At 57.3% G+C, this 15,925-nt stretch overlaps 1 protein-coding gene across 1 annotated transcript; it reads left to right on the top strand.

Annotated features, from left to right (window-relative positions):
• Window positions 1–2,409: 2,409 nt before the first annotated feature.
• On the top strand, window positions 2,410–11,789 carry PRR25 (proline rich 25). The gene is made up of 3 exons (XM_025371446.1): window positions 2,410–2,869; window positions 4,110–4,284; window positions 11,204–11,789. Exons 1-3 carry the CDS (start codon window positions 2,504–2,506, stop codon window positions 11,365–11,367), a joined length of 705 nt encoding a protein of 234 aa, XP_025227231.1. The 5' UTR covers window positions 2,410–2,503; the 3' UTR covers window positions 11,368–11,789.
• Window positions 11,790–15,925: the final 4,136 nt, after the last annotated feature.

Below are 15,925 nucleotides of genomic sequence, written 5' to 3'. Positions count from 1 at the left end.
CCCATGTCCCAGGCATGTGGTAGGTCCTGTCTCTCACCCCACTTCTGTGGTGGTTCAGGTCTCTGGGGGTGGGGGGCACCAGTCATCCCCCCCGTGTCGTGTGGACCCCCAGAATCAGAAGCAGGTCCTGTGCTGACCTGGGCGGGTACAGTAACCTCCATTCCCGTGTGAGGGGCTGTGAGACGCCATCCTCAGTAAGACGGGGGTCTCGAAGACTGACTTCTACTTTCCTACCAATTTTTCCTACCAAAGTTGGACACCCCTAAACACATCCAGGCCCCGACCCCTCGAGCTGGAGTCAGCCTCGGGGTCTAGAACCTCCCTCCCCCGGCCCCACAGCTGGACCTGGCTTCAGTGATTCTTATTGGGAAGAATGGCAGCCATTTCCCCACCTGAGTGACTGCAGCCTCCCGGGAGGCCAGGGGCTCCGTTCTGAAATTAGGCCACTAATTGGGCCGCTGGGTGAGACACGCAGGGCTCTTTCCGCTGGCCTAGAAATGGCTGTCCCTGGCCCGAGGGGCTCCTGCCCCGCCAGACATGGGGCTGTGCAGCTGGGCCTGAGACCCCATCTACAGCCAGCCGAGACCGCGGGGGAAGCACGTGAGGCCGGGGGCGTTCACACTGACCTTAGGGCTTGGTCCCACACTGGCACAGGGGTCTCTGACCCCCTCCTAGCGGGAAGCTGCGGCAGCAGGGTCTCCCGGGACTGGCCTCTGCCTGTGGCCTCAACTCCAAGTGGGTGAGGGAGGCAGCCCCCAACACCAGTCAACTCCCCAGGGAACAGAGGAACAAAGTGCTGAGCTGGGGACCCAGGGCTAGCCCCGTCCTCCAGCCTGTACCCTAGGCTCTGCAGACGGCTCTGGCTGTCCTAGCGGGACCCTGTGGTCTGCCGGCCCCAGGCAGCCTGGGGGCAATGGGTGAATGTGTGCGGAGGACACGCTGACTTCGCTCAGTCCCTGCAAACAAAACCGCAAACGTGGGGCCCAGGAAAAGAAGGAAGCTCCTCTGAACCAAAGGAAGCTCACGGCAATGACTTATGTCCTCTGTGAAAGTTTTAAAGTGATTTTCAAAAACAATTTAAGCTCTTAAACACAAGCACAGAAAACTTCAAGGGAATCCCGGGTGCATGGTTGTCATCCACACCTGACCTCCATTGTGTAGTCAGGGGCCTGCTAGGGTCCAGGCTGTAGCCACGCTTGCACTGCGGCCTCGGGGTAGCGTGCCTGCCGCAGCTCAGTTTACTCAGAACAGCTGCAGGTAGGTGCGTGGTTACAATTTGCAATTGCCGGAGGATTCCTGCTTAAGAGACGCCGTTTCCTGAAAACCCAGGTATCTCTTTGCTAACCAGAAGTATGGCCCGAGGCAGGAGGCCCTGGGAGCACAGAAGCAGGCTGGGCAGTGGATCCCCATGGCCTCGGACGCCCTAGCTCCTGGCCTGAGGACTGGAGGTCAGTGTGTCCCCGGAAACAATGCCAGCTGGGCTCCTGGGGATGGGGTGCTGCCCCCACTCCGAGCTTGAATGTGTTTAAGGGGAACCGATGGGCAAAATAACAGCCTGCTGGGCTCAGAGGCCCCCACCGCTGGCTACACCAAATTACTCTCTTTCAAGGGCGCCAGCTCAAAGACATTGCAGATATTCCAAAATAGACACACATTTGCTCAGCTGAGGGTGGTGGGAGGCCTTGAGGCGAGACCTTTCCAAGGTCTGTGGGGGAAGAGGAGGGAGAGAGAGTCGCGCCTTCTGCCCCAGGCCACCTCCGGTATTGTGGTCCCTGGGGCAGCTTTCCTAGGAGCCCATAATCCTCAGGGTAGTGGCCAGAGTCGTGTAGCAGGCTGACAGGGCCTCTGGCTTTGGGAGAGTCCCCACCCACACTGACAGACACTTGCTTTGGGATGACTAGACTGGGTGCAGTGGCTCACACCTGTCGTCCCAGCACTTTGGGAGGCTGAGGCTGGAGGATCCCTTGAGCCTGGAAGGTGGAGGCTGTAGTGAGCTATGATCACGCCACAGCGCACAACAGGGAGACCTTGTCTCAAAAAAAAAAAAAGGGATGACAGAGGTCCAGTGATTTTGCCCAAGGAAAATTAGAAGTTAAGATGGTGTGTTTTGGCCTCTGTCCGTCCCCATGGCTTCATTCAAACATTCCGGGCTCCCTGGCCACCACTGTAAGTGCGTTAGGGCCCAAGGACCTTCCTGTACCACGACCCACAGGACGTCCTGTGAGTCCAGGTTGGCCTCTAAGAGCCTGGATGGGTCACGCCACAGCCCATCGGGGATCCTGGGACCCCCAGTGCAGAGGGTGGTGCCGCTGCTGCTTCCAGGCCTGGGGAACCCATGTAGACGGGACCGTCTTCCAAATCGGATTGGCAAGTGGGTTTGGCAGAGCCCAGCGAGACGCCAGGATGGCCCAAACTGACCAGAAGCCCCCGTGCAGAGGTGGCTGCTGGGACAGCCAGGTTACCCCAACACGGTGGGGCTCCTGCATGCCCCACTTCCCACCCCATGGGTCACAGGCCTCGAATGCGCATCCTGCCATGTGGAGACCAGACCACAGGTGGCCAAGCCCTGTCTCGGGAAACGGGCCTGGGGCCCTGGGCGGCCGGCACTCACTTCCTGGCTATCTCTACCACCACGTGGGGCAGAAAGATGCCGGCCTGGATTTCTGAGCTCCTCAACAGCTCGGGAACAGCGCAGTCACTTGCCAACGCAGTGTGCGAGGCACAGACCATTCCAGGGCCTGGCCTGCGCCCACAGGGCACTCCTACCACACGGGCCACTTCTCACAAGGCGACACCGTCCACCCCCAATCGCTGGGGCCCAAAGCAGCCCCAGAACAGACACATGCACCCCAAAAAGGGGGTCAGTGGGGTAGATGCACCCATCTGGGGACCCTGTGTGTCATCCCAAGTGAGCCGTAGCCCTGGGCATCTGGTCTTAGGTCCCAGGGCTTTGCTAGCAGAAGCCTCCAGGTGTGCAGGGTCTGCTGGAGGCCTCCCCCCGGCCACCATGGATTCTCCACCCGTGTGGCAGCACCCAGGTCCCTGCAGCGACAGACTTCTCACACTCAGTGGGCAGGAGAGAGGCCCTGAGCAGCCCAGGCACGTGCAGATGCACAAGGCTGGCTGGGGCAGGAGAAAGGGAGGGTGGGAGGAGCTCTGAGGAAGGCGCCTGCGTCCCCACAGATCAATCACTTGATATTTGATGTGACCTGCAAACCTTTTATTTGCAAAATACAGAAAGTAGGCGGCAGGAAGTAGTGGCTTACACCTGTAATCCCAGCACTTACGGAGGCCAAGGCGGGAGGATCCCTTGAGCTCAGGAGTTGAAGACCAGCCTGGGCAACACAGTGAGACCCTATCTACAAAAAAATACAAAAATTAGCTGGGTGTGGTGGTGTGCACCTGCGGTCCCAGCTATTGGAGAGAGGCTGAGGTGGAAGGATTGCTTGAGCCTGGGAGGTGGAAGCTGCAGTGAGCTGAGATACTCACTGCGCTCCAGCCTGGGCGGCAGAGCAAGACTCTGTCTCAAAAACAGTTGAGGCCGGGCACGGTGGCTCACATATGTAACCCCAGCACTTTGGGACGCCAAAGTGGGCGGATCCCCTGAGGTCAGGAGTTCGAGACTCACCTGGCCAATATGGTGGAAACCCGTCTCTACTAAAAATACAAAAATTAGCCAGGGGTGGTGGCCTGCGCCCGTAATCCCAGTTACTCGGGAGGCTGAGGCAGGAGATTCGCTTGAACCCGGGAGGCGGAGGTTGTAGTGAGCTGAGATGGCGCCACTGCGCTCCAGCCTGGGCAAGAGGGAGTCTCCGTCTCAGGGGAGAGGGGGGAAGTTTGGAGTCACGCCGCCACCACCCTTTTAAGGACGCCTGGAGCTCCCAGAGCCCCCGGGAGCTGAAAGAGGCAGGAAGGATCCTCCCTACAGCCTCTGGAGGGATCGCGGCCCCCATTACCTTTTCAAAAGGTCACCTTTCCCCGCGGTGTGACCCTCGAAAGCTAGATGTGCCCAGGAAGCAGCAGCCCAGGCCCTGCACCTTCCCTCCCGCTCCCTCTGGCCGCCGGGCCTCAGCCAGCGCTGCCCCCTGTCCCGCCTGTGCCCTCGCCAGGGCCCCTCGCCGCCGCCCCCTGCCGCCTCCCGATCTGGTCAAACTCCCGGGCACGAGCCCCGCGTGCAGGCGCCGGGCCTGGGCTCCTGTGGCCGCCCCGCCAGCGCCCGTCTTCCGTCCCTGCATTTAGAGAAGGACGATGGCAAAGGCACCCGCTCGGTGACCCCTCTTACAGGTGGGGAAACTGAGGTAAGACGATCGGGGCTGGCCGCAGGGCGTGTCGGGCCCTCGGGGCAGTTGCCCGGACCACCCGAACGGCCCCGCTCGCAGCCTTCGCCCGCGCCCGCCAACTTTTCAACCGACCGTCGCGCGCCGTTTACTTCCGCCTTGGGAGATCATTTCCGGGTCTCGGCAGGAAGGGGCCGGGCGCGCGCGACGTCAGCGCGTGACGTCAGCGCGCGATGCACCCATCTTGGCTCCTGGCAGCGGCAGCCCAGGCCTCGGTCGTGGGCTGGGCGGCCATGTTGGAGTCGGGCAGGGGTCTCGTATCCGGTCACTCTCCACTGGCGATGATCGATTGCACTTGACGGTCGCGACGCTGGTCGAGAGTCGCTCGACCGTAAAATGTCTCGAAGATGGCGAAAGGCGTAGGCCCCTGCAGAATCAGATGATCCAGAAGGATGCCCACTGTCTTTTTGGTCCATTTCAGTTGTAAACCAAGAAATACCCGGGACAGGCCTCGGTGGGCTTCGGAGCGTGTCTCGGCAAGGTCGAGGTCTTTCTCCAGCCATGGTTTTGAGCCTCTGTATTAAAAGGGGGAAAGTGGGCTGTGGGGTATCCTGTTTCTGAGCCCATGGTGGGAAGAGAAAAGGAGTGGGCGGGGGGCGGGGATCGCTGATGATGCGTCCCCAAGATGAGGGGAACGGAGAGTGCGATCTGATCCCGCGTCTGTAGTTACCTGCCCAGGAACACAGGGAGAGGCAGTCACTTGCCGGGCTCGGTCTTCAGCTTCGTTTTGTCCTTTTGGCAGCCTGAATTGGGGTCCTGAGCTTCTCCTTTCCTTTCACACCGTCCTCCACAGTTTCCCAAATGGGTTGTGGAATGCTTATTCCCCGGCACACCTGTGAGATCCCAGGCAGAAGCCAGTGTACAGAAACGCGTTGCATCAGTAGGGATTCTCGAGAGGCAGACCAATGTATTGGAGAGAGAGATCAGTAAGCGGATGAGAGTGGGTTAGGGGAATTGGCCCATGTGGTTAGGGAGGCTGAGAAGTCCCAGGAGGGACGCCGTCTGCAAGCTGGAGACCTGGGATGCTGGCAGCCTGGCTCAGTCCAAGTCAGGAAATGGAAGAACCGGGGGAGCTAAAGGTGTGACTCTCAGGCCAGGGCTGAAGGCTGAGAATCAAGGAACCGCTGGTGTTAAGTCCTGGAGTTCCAAGGCTGGGGGCCCTGGAGTTCTGATGTCCAAGGGCAGGAGGAGGAGGAGAGAGTCCCAGTGCCAGGAACAAGATCAGAACTCCTTTTCCCTCTTTTTTTTTTTTGAGAGAGTCTGGCTCTGTCTCATAGGCTACAGATGATGCAATGCAGTGGCGTGACCTCAGCTCACGGCAGTATCCACCTCCCAGGTTCAAGCGAGTGTCCTGTCTCACCCTCCGGAGTAGCTGGGACTACAGGTGCATGCCGCCATGCCTGGCTAATTTTTTTGTATTAGTAGAGATGGAGTGTCACCATGGCCAGGCTAGTCTCGAACTCCTGACCTCAAGTGATCCACCTGCCTCAGCCTCCCAAAGTGCTGGGATTACAGGCGTGAGCCACCACGTCCGGCCCCTTTTTGTTCTCTCTGGGCCCCCAGGTGATTGATGGTATCCGTCCATATGGAGGGTCTTCCCCTCAGGACCCGGACCCCCAGGCAGGCTTCTCTGGAGACCCCCTCGCAGACACACCCAGAAGCAGCACTTTATGAGCTCTCTAGGGGTGCCTTCATCCAGCCAAGTAGGTGCTTGAGATGACCCACGGCGGGTCGGACATCTCCCTCCTCGTCCACTGGGACAGTGTCTGATTTGCCGTCTTTCCCTCCCGGCATAAGTCGGTCCAGAGAATTGTCACAAGACAAAATGACGAATTTAGTTTCAAGATCCTCTTTGGCTTCATTCGTGATGCTCGATTCAGGCAACGCTGGGCTCTGCAAAGAGCAGGGAGTGCTCCCGGGGGCTGAAGAGAGGAGGTTGGTTTTCTAGACGGAAGGGCCGAGGAAAGCAGAGACAGAAAACACGGATCGCTGCCTTCAAAACTGCTTTTCTTGTAAGGGTGAAAGCGGAGAACTCCTTAATGTACCGACCAGGACCGGCCTGTTTGGGGATTTGGCTGTTATTACTCCCCTGATTTCTTAGAAGTTCAGATAAACAACTTAGCTTCAGTTTGGTGACATCGAACTTTTTTTTAGATGAAGTCTCGCTCTGTTGGCCAGGCTGGAGTGCAGCGGCATGATCTCGGCTCACTGCAAACTCCGCGTCTCTGGGTTCAAGCGATTCTTCCTGCCTGAGCCTCCCAAGTGTCTGAGATTACAAGCACGTGCCACCACGCCTGGCTAATTTTTGTGTTTTTGGTAGAGACAAGGTTTTGCCATATTGGCCAGGTTGGTCTCGAATTCCTGACCTCAAGTGATCCTCCTGCCTTGGCCTCCCAAAGTGCTGGGATTATAGGTGTGAGCCACCGTGCCCGGCCGCCAAGGGCTTCCTATAGATTTCATTTAACAGAAGGAAGGGCGGGGAGAGGGAGGCTGTGGTAGAGGCTGGGGGATTTGAGGAGAGGCTGTAGAGGTTGCTGTGCGGGAGGAACGGGTCCCCTCCGGTTCCCTGAGGAGGGCTGGGAGATGCAGTGAGGTCTTCCTTACGTGATTTTCTAGGAAAATGTCGCCCACGTCTGGACCCCATGGTACCTGGGCTTTGAGGGTTAGCGGAGCCTTTCATGATGTCCCAGATGGATCCTGCAGAGGCCTCAGTAGAGGCCTGTAGCAGGGAGGGTGTGGGACAGGTCTGGGTGACTTAGGACATGGAGCCAACAGGATAGGGTGTCCCTGGCTTCTTCTCCCCAACAGGCCACGTCAGGATGTCCCAGGGAAGTAACACAAACCCGAACTGTGTGTGCCCCCTCGGTCCGGAACCTCTGGTCTCTGGAGCGGGCTCGGATCTATGGAGGGTTTTTCTTTGGAGCTTCCCTGGGACGTCCAGTGTGTTCTGGGCCGCACCAGGCTGCTCTCTGCCCAAAAGGAGACTCCCACACTGAGGAACCAGTGGCCAGAGGACTGCCCTGCGGGGAGGCAGACCTGGTTCTCAGACACTTGATGTGGGCAGGGACTGGCCGGCCTCTCCCTCAGCGGGGAGGAGGTGCGGCGTGGAGGGACAGCTGTCCACGTGGCTGTGTTTGACTTGGGCTACTGGCTGGCTCTGCCACTTCTTAGGTGGGTGGCAGGGGTGAGTGGCCCGACTTCTCTGAGCTCTGCTTGTCAGAGGACGGGGAGGACGATGCTGCCCAGGGCTGTCAGGAGGGTGGGCTGAGACACTGCGTAAAGTGTTTGTGCAGTACCTGCCAGGGGCAAGGTGGGCATCATTAAAAATAATCTAGGCTGGCGGTGGTGGCTCATGCCTATAATCCCAGCACTTTGGGAGGCTGAGAAGGGAGGATTGCTTGAGCTCAGGAGTTCAAGGCCTGCCTGGGCAACATAGCAAAACCCCATCTCTCAAAAAAAGAAAAATTAGCTGGGCATGGTGGCTCACCCCTATCGTCTGGGCTACTCAGGAGGCTGAGGCAGGAGGATCACCTGAGCCCAGGAGTTTGAGGCTACGGTGAGCTGATTCCAGCCTGGGCCACAGAGCGAGGCCTTGTCTCTAAACAAACCAAAACACGGCCGGGCGCGGTGGCTCAAGCCTGTAATCCCAGCACTTTGGGAGGCCGAGGCGGGTGGATCACGAGGTCAGGAGATCGAGACCATCCTGGCTAACATGGTGAAACCCCGTCTCTACTAAAAAAAATACAAAAAACTAGCCGGGCGTGGTGGCGGGCGCCTGTAGTCCCAGCTACTCGGAGGCTGAGGCAGGAGAATGGCGTGAACCCAGGAGGCGGAGCTTGCAGTGAGCCGAGATCGCGCCACTGCACTCCAGCCTGGGCAACACGGCGAGACTCCGTCTCAAAAAAAAAAAAAAAAAAAAAAAAAAAACCAAAACACAAGAGTCCTGGCGTATGCAAAGCGCTTAGTCATAGGTGAACTTAAATGGAAACTGTTAATTGAAATCAGGGCTTCGGCTGGGCGCCGTGGCTCACGCCTGTAATCCTAGCACTCTGGGAGACTGAGGTGGGTGGATTGCTTGAGTCCAGGAGTTTGAGACCAGCCCGGGCAACATGACAAAACTCTGTCTCTACCAAAAATACAAAAATTAGCCAGTCTCATAACCTGGTCTCAAAATAAATAAATAAATAAATAAAAATAAAAAGTTAAAAAAAAAATTGGAGGTTACATGGTTCTGGATGGGGTTTTTTTCTGTTGCCTGGAAATCGTATCTAAGGCTTGAAGGTGAAAATAGAAAGTACCAAGTACTCCCATGATTGAGGGTGGGACATAGCCTCAGAACGCTGGGGACTGATACCTGCCTAGTCCTATGCGAGAGGCTGAGAGAGGCTGGCACTGGCGAGACTCTGTGGCTGGTGGGGGCTCAAGCTCTGTGGTGAGAATTCTCACCATGGTCTTCAGTTGCCCCTAGAGATGCCTGCAATGGTGTGGGCTGAGTCCCACTCCCCAGATGGGGAGGTGGAGGACCACGGAGAGCCTCTGCACCCACAAGAGCAGGACAAGAAGAATGGAATGAGCGGGCAGGGCTGGGGGTGGAGGCACCCTGCACCTCAGGAGCAGGCGGCCAGGCTGCTAGTCTGAGAAGAGACCACGGTCTTGCTGTTCCCAGGCGTGGGGTGTAAACAACTCAGACTTGAGACACTCTTGTGAAGACCCAGTTCAAGGCTAGAGCACATCATGGAGTTGGTCAGAGACAATCCTCAAAATCCTCTGCCTGGAACCCCCGATGCCTACTCCACCAGGGCAGGTGCAGGAAAGAACAACCGAATAGATTCCAACATCGGAGGACGTGCAGGCCGCACACATGTGGTCAGCCCAGAGAGCAGCATATTGGGGATTTGCAGCCAAGAATAACACGAAGGGGGCCTTGAAAGAGCTATGTTTACAGTTCCCAAGGAGATAAATGAGGGAAGAGCAACAGAGAAACAAGAATAGGCAGACATGCAAAAAGAACAAGGAGCCACCTTCACATGAAAAACATAATTGTGGCCGGGCGTGGTGGCTCACACCTGTAGTCCCAGCACTCTGGGAGGCCGAGGTGGGCAGATCACCTGAGGTTGGGAGTTTGAGACCAGCCTGACAAACCCCGTCTCTACTAAAAATACAAAATTAGCCGGGCGTGGTGGCGGGCGCCTGTAGTCCCAGCTACTCGGGAGGCTGAGGCAGGAGAATGGCATGAACCTGGGAGGCGGAGCTTGCAGTGAGCCGAGATCACGCCACTGCACTCCAGCCTGGGCGGCAGAGCGAGACTCCGTCTCAAAAACAAAAAATCAAATAAATAACGTAACGTAACATAACATAACATAACATAACATAACATAACATAACATAACTGTATAAGTAAAACCTCACCGGTGAGTTGAATGACAGATGAGTCCTCTGGAGTGAGGGAGTGAGCCTTGACAGAACTAGGGAGATTCCCCCACACAGGGAGAAACAGTCGCTCACTGGGTCAGGTAGGGGCTCGTCCAGGTTGATTTGTTTGCTTTTCTGTGCGTAAACATTTGGCTTCGTAAGATATAGAATAAAACCATGTCATTTTTCATCCTACTAAAAACCAGTCTACCAAAAAATACCACAGTGAACCTTTTCATACGTATAACTTTATATACGTGTGTGTATGTATATATATACGTATACAGGTATGTATGTATATTATGGGTATGTGTATATATACTCATACATATATATGTGTGTATATAGACGTCATATGTATACATATATATATGTAGAGAGAGAGAATGAGGAGAGAGAGAGACTTTCAGATTATTTCTTTCAGCTAACTTCCCCAGAGTGGAATCCTTTGGTCTAGTAAAGTCTCTGTGCTCCAGTTGAAGTTTGGCAAATGACTTCTGGGGGTCTGGACCATTCCAGCAGAAGCGTCTGCAAGTGAAGAGAGCTGTGGACCCTGTTGTTAGGAGACAGAGCCAGGGCGAGGTTCCCACTCAGGTCTCCCCATCTCCTGCGGCCTCTTTTCAAAGCAGTGGATACTTTTCTTCCCTCTAAAGAGACCGTTCTAGAAGCCTAATGGCAGTGCTGGCGACACGATTGTTTTTCACGTGAATTTGCAGGTCTGTCTTGGGGCTGGACATCTGGCACTGGTGGGCGTGGGAATGACAGGCTGGACCCACAGGTGGAAATCGGCAAAGCTCGTCTTCCAGAGGCACTCGGTCAAAGAGTTCCGACAGTGACCTCGCCGGTGGCTGGGGCTCCGGACCCTGATGAGCTGCGGTGTCACCACAGGTTTGCAGGCAAGGAGGCCTTTGCTTGAGGAGCTTGCAAAGAACCTCCCCACGGGAGCGGGCAGCGTCTGTGTGACGGGCACCTTGGGGCGTGCTGAGCTTGAACCTGGGGACCAGCTGGCAGAGGCAGGCAGAGGACAGAGGCTCCGCCCCTGCCCAGCGCTCAGGCGAGCTGTGGAAGGTTCCCTCCCACCTCTACAGGTGGGTGCGGAGGAGCAGCGGGCAGGCAGCGCGGGTCCCACGTGCTGGAGGAGCAGCTAAGCGGGAAGCCACGGCAGCAGGGCTCAGCCTCTTGGAGCTGGGGGTCCAGTGCTGCCTGCCCGTCTGTGAGGCGAGCACAGAGGACCCCCAGGGTGCTGTGGGTGGGCAGGGTTGGGCACCACAGAGGGCAGCTGGGAGGAGTGGGGCTGAGAGCTCAGGCAGTGCTCCTTGGTGCAGCCGTGGCTGGGGGCCTCAAGGACCGCGTGGGAGCCCCTGGGGTCTGTGAGGCTGGCAGGAGGCGAGGAGAGGCCAAGACCCCCAGGGAACGCCCAGGCCTGAACCCCTCCACTGCTGCTGACCTTGCAGCTGCTGCCACGCCATGGGCGGTGACCACACAGACGTCCCCTCTGCCATTGCTGTGGGACTGGGAAGGACGCCGGGCAGATACAGCCTCCCTCTCCAGTGCCCCGAACTCCCTGGGTTCACCCTGGCTCCCATGGTGGGGAGGGGCCGCCTTGGAACCCCCATGAGACAGAGTGGAGGTGGGGTAAGTGCCTGGAGCTCTTGGCCATCATGTGCGAATGTTTTGCTCCCTGCTGATGCCTCCCTCGCACTGTCCTGTCTGTATTGTGGACTGGGCAGCTCTCACGGGGGGCAGTTCTGTCCCCAGGGGACGCTGGCCAGCAAGTGGAGACGTCTGTGGTCTTGGCTGGTGTTGCCACAGGCATCTGGCTGGTGGAGCCCAGGGAGGCTGTCCCGGCCCCTGCAACCCGCAGGACAGTCCCGCCGTGGAGGACGGCCAGCCCTGAGTCCCCAATGCCCCAGGGCCCAGGACACCCCTGCCTGCCCTGGGCAGATCCCCGGGGCCAGGCGGTTCAGGCTGCGCTCCTGCCCGCTGGGGTCTCCTGCCGTCCTCGCCATCACCACTGGGTGGAGCCACAGGTCCGTGTGATCGTCCCTGTGATCCCGGGTTCCGGAAGGATCCTCACCCAAAGCTGGCCCAGCCCGGCTCCCGAACTCTGGTCTCAGGACCCTTCGCAATCCTGAAACCTTTTGAACTTTTGTTTACATGCGCGGCCGCTGTGGACATTCACCCTACTAGAAATAGAGCATTTAAAAATGTTCACTTTTTCACGTAAAAATAGCAAGAAATTCATTGCATGTGAACATAACATTTTAATGAAAAACAACTGTTTCCCCGTAAAAAAAATGTAGTGGGAAGAGAAAGGAGGGGTGGCTGTTTGTGCTGGATTCTTACGTCTGCATCTGCCTGCAGGCCTGTGGCCTCCGGAACATTCTGCCCCACGCTTTCAGGAGAATGGGAAGGAAGCAGGGCACGGTGGCTCACGCCTGTAATCCCAGCACTTTGGAGGCCGAGGCGGGCGGATCACCTCAGGTCCGGAGTTCGAGACCAGACTGGGCAACATGGTGAAACCCCGTCTCTACTAAAATGCAAAAAATTAGGCGTGGTGGCGGGCGCCTGTAATCCCAGCTACTCTGGAGGCTGAGGCACGAGAATCGCTAGAGTCCGGGAGGTGGAGTTTGCATTGAGCCAAGACTGTGCCATTGCACTCCAGCCTGGGCGACAGAGCGAGAGACAGTCTCCAAAGAATGGGAAGGAAACCACTCTCAGAAGTGTCATGAGAACAGGTTTGACCTCGGGGACCCCCGAAGATTTCTGGTTCCCCTTTGAGAAGCATGGTCTGGACACAGCCGTCAGATGCCTGTTGTGGGGTCTTTACCAACCTTGCTTTGCTGCATTCATTCATTCAGAGACGGAGTCTCGCTCTGTCACCAGGCTGGAGTGCAGTGGTACAATCTCCACTCACTGCAACCTCCACCTCCTGGGTTCAAGCGATTCTCCTGCCTCAGCCTCCCGAGTAGCTGGGATGACAGACGCCCGCCACCACGCCCGGCTAATTTTTTGTATCTTTATTAGAGATGGGTTTTCACCATGTTGGCCAGGCTGGTCTTGAACTCCTGACCTCAAGTGATCCGCCTGCCTTGGCCTCCCGAAGTGCTGGGATTACAGGTGTGAGGCGCCGTGCCTGGCCCTGCTTTGCTGCTTTTAAATGTTTTTGTTGAAAACGAGGATGAGACATATGTTATTACAGTTTTCAGAGTAGAAACCAGCTTGAGAAAATCCTATTTATAAGCACAGTCACTCTGGGAGGCGAGACTCCTTAGCCTAGAGTCACTGAGGTCTGGATTGTTGGAGAATTATTCACAGAAACCCCAGAAGCAGCTGAGGAGACGTGGGGCTGAGATGGGGGCCTGCGCGCGCAGCCAGGCTGTGCAGAAGCTCGGAGTGTGGCACGTGGGCCGCCGGGGCTCAGCCAGGCCTGTCTCTTCCCTTTTGGCGTCTGTGGAAATGCCGGGCTGATGTCATTATGGGTGACTCCTGCGACCCTAAAAAGTTTTTTTTTGAGACAGAGTCTTGCTCTGTCACCCAGGCTGGAATGCAGTGGTATGATCTTGGCTCACTGCAACCTCTGCCTCCTGGGTTCAAGCAATTCTTCTGCCTCAGCCTCCCGAGTAGCTGGGATTACAGGTGCCCACCACCACGCCCAGCTAATTTTTGTATTGTTAGTAGAGATGGGGTTTCTCCATGTTGGCCAGGCTGGTCTCGAACTTCTGACCTCAAGTGATCCGTCTGCCTCGGCCTCCCAAAGTGCTGGGATTACAGGTGTGAGCCACTGCGCCCAGCCAAAAAATATATTGTTTTGAGACAGGGCCTCCCTTAGTCACCCAGGCTGGAGTGCATTGGTGCGATCCTAGCTCACTTCAGCCTTGACCTCTCCTGGGCTCTAGTGATCCTCCTGCCCCAGTCTCCTGAGACCACAGGTGGGTACCACCATGCCTGGCTAATGTTTAAAAGTTTTTAATTTTTTTTGATAGAGACGAGGTCTCACTGTGTTGCCTAGGGTTGTCTCAAACTTCTGGTCTCAAATGATCCTCCTGCCTTGGCCTCCCAAAGTGCTGGGATGACAGGAATCTTAGTACTTTAAGCAAATAACAGGTTTTCTTTTGGGCAGCTGTGGGTTTTCAGAAATACCGAGGAGACAGTGCCGAGCCCCCGTCTGTACCCTCCCTCCCTGCAGGGTCCCATGGAGGTAACGCCCCACACCGGCGCGAACCAGAATGGACATGGTTCACCGGAGTCCTTGGCCTTCACTGAGGGGCCTTTCCCCATCCCGGGACGGTTCCCGTCCAGCTGCCTGAGCTCCCACTGGGCTGTGGCCATTGCTCGGACTTCCCTTAGTTCCGGTGGTCTGGGCAGTTTTGAGGAGGGAGGTCAGGATTTCCTAGAAGGTCCCTCAAGCAGGGCTTGCCATGCATTTCTTGAGGCTAGAAGGGACCCGTCGCCTTCCCTGTAGGCACCCATGTCCCTCCCCTCGCACTGGGAGGAGGTGAGGGGAACCCAGAGACGAGGTCACGTAGGGTCAGGCCTGGAAGCCAACAAGGAACGGGGCCGGGGAGGCCTGGTGCCTTTTGGGGGGTGTGGGGGTCCCAGGACAGAGCTGAGCACCAGGAGGGGTGCAGAAGGCCGCCCCCTCCACACCTGCTGTGCCCCATTTGTTGTGGGTGGGGGTAGGGGTGGGAACACCTGGGCAGCCCCCTCCCCCGGCCTGGGATGACCTGCTGTCCGCAGGGGCAAAGGCTCTGCTTTACATGGGGGGCTCTGGGTCTCTGGTGGCTGGACTCGGCCGAGGGTCCAGGTGTCCTCTTGGCCTCTCTGCACAGGCCTCAGCCCCCATCAGGCACCCCCTGCCCCGCAGCCGGCCTCATCCCCTTCAGCAGGGCTTACCCCTCCAGGCGATCTCACAGGAATGCACATTCAGGTCTCCTTTGTCTGGACCCTGCTCTGGCTTTTCTGAAGGCTGCTTCTTGGTGACTGGGGGCTCCTCTGGGCCATTCCTTAGATCCCTTGAGGCTATTCGGGGCCATCCCCAGCCTCAGGCGGCTGCGTTACAGCTCAGGGAGCCCGGGGATGGAGGACCCGGTTCTGCTGCTGAAGACTCAGAGTCACCTGGCAAGATGGAACGAGAGGGGGAGGGTGGCTGGCACTGGGGCTCTGTCTACTGCCTCACGCCTCGGAGGACGCTCCGGCCAAGGCTGGGAGGGGCGGGCGTGGCTGCAGGTGTACTGTGGTGGGGGAGGGTGAGGATCTGACCAGGAGTCGAGGAGGAGGCGCTGGCAAGATGCAACGCTTTGGCTTCACTGTTGGCCGTCCCCTTGCTGCCCACCATCGCCCGCCAGGCCCACACCTCCCTGCTCCTGGCAACAGATGGTGTGTGAAAAGCCCGTTTCCTCCCCTAGAAAAAGCACATTTGGTTCCGTTCTCCACTGACACATCTTCAGCTGAGTGACGATGGAGGCTCCTGGCTTTTAACAGACGTTCTTAACGAGCCTCCGCTCCCTGACGACCAGCAGACGCGGTTTTACACACCCCATCTGCATGGCGGCAGCCGGGCGGCCCCGCGCGGCCCAGGCAGGAGGTGACGCCAGCGTTTCTCATCCCCTCTCTCCTGTCGACTTGCAGATTCCTGCAGACCCTCGGCCTGTCTGCGGCCCCTCGCCCACGGCCTCCCTGGCGAGGTTTCCTCCAGCATTAAAAGCAGGAAAGAACTGGCCGTGTTCCCCAAGAGCCGAACTTCCGTGGCTTCATCATCAGAAACGCAAATGTTGAGTCGGCTCCTCGGGGGGCTCCAGCTGCGGGTGAATGACATGAGCCAGACCTCCCCATTTTTTGTTCTTTTTTGTTTTTTTGAGACCGTTTTACTCTTTGATCCCAAACTGGAGTGCAGTGGCGCAATCTCGGCTCACTGCAACCTCTGCCTCTGGGTTCAAGCGATTCTCCTGCCTCAGCCTCCCGAGTAGCTGGGATTACAGGCGCCCACCCCACACCCGGCTCGTTTTGTATTTTAAGTGGAGATGGGGTTGCACCGTGTTGTCCAGGCTAGTCTCAAACTCCTGAGCTCATGCCCTCCTTGGCCTCCCAAAGTGCTAGGATTACAGGTGTGAGCTACTGGCTACTGCCCCTGGCCCGAGATCTTCCCTTTTTTTTTTTTTTTTTTTTTTTTTTTT

Source organism: Theropithecus gelada, chromosome 20, assembly GCF_003255815.1.
Source record: "Theropithecus gelada isolate Dixy chromosome 20, Tgel_1.0, whole genome shotgun sequence".
Classification (NCBI taxonomy): domain Eukaryota; kingdom Metazoa; phylum Chordata; class Mammalia; order Primates; family Cercopithecidae; genus Theropithecus; species Theropithecus gelada.
The sequence above is the reverse complement of the archived record's forward strand: the minus strand, read 5'-3'. Positions and strand labels throughout refer to the sequence as shown.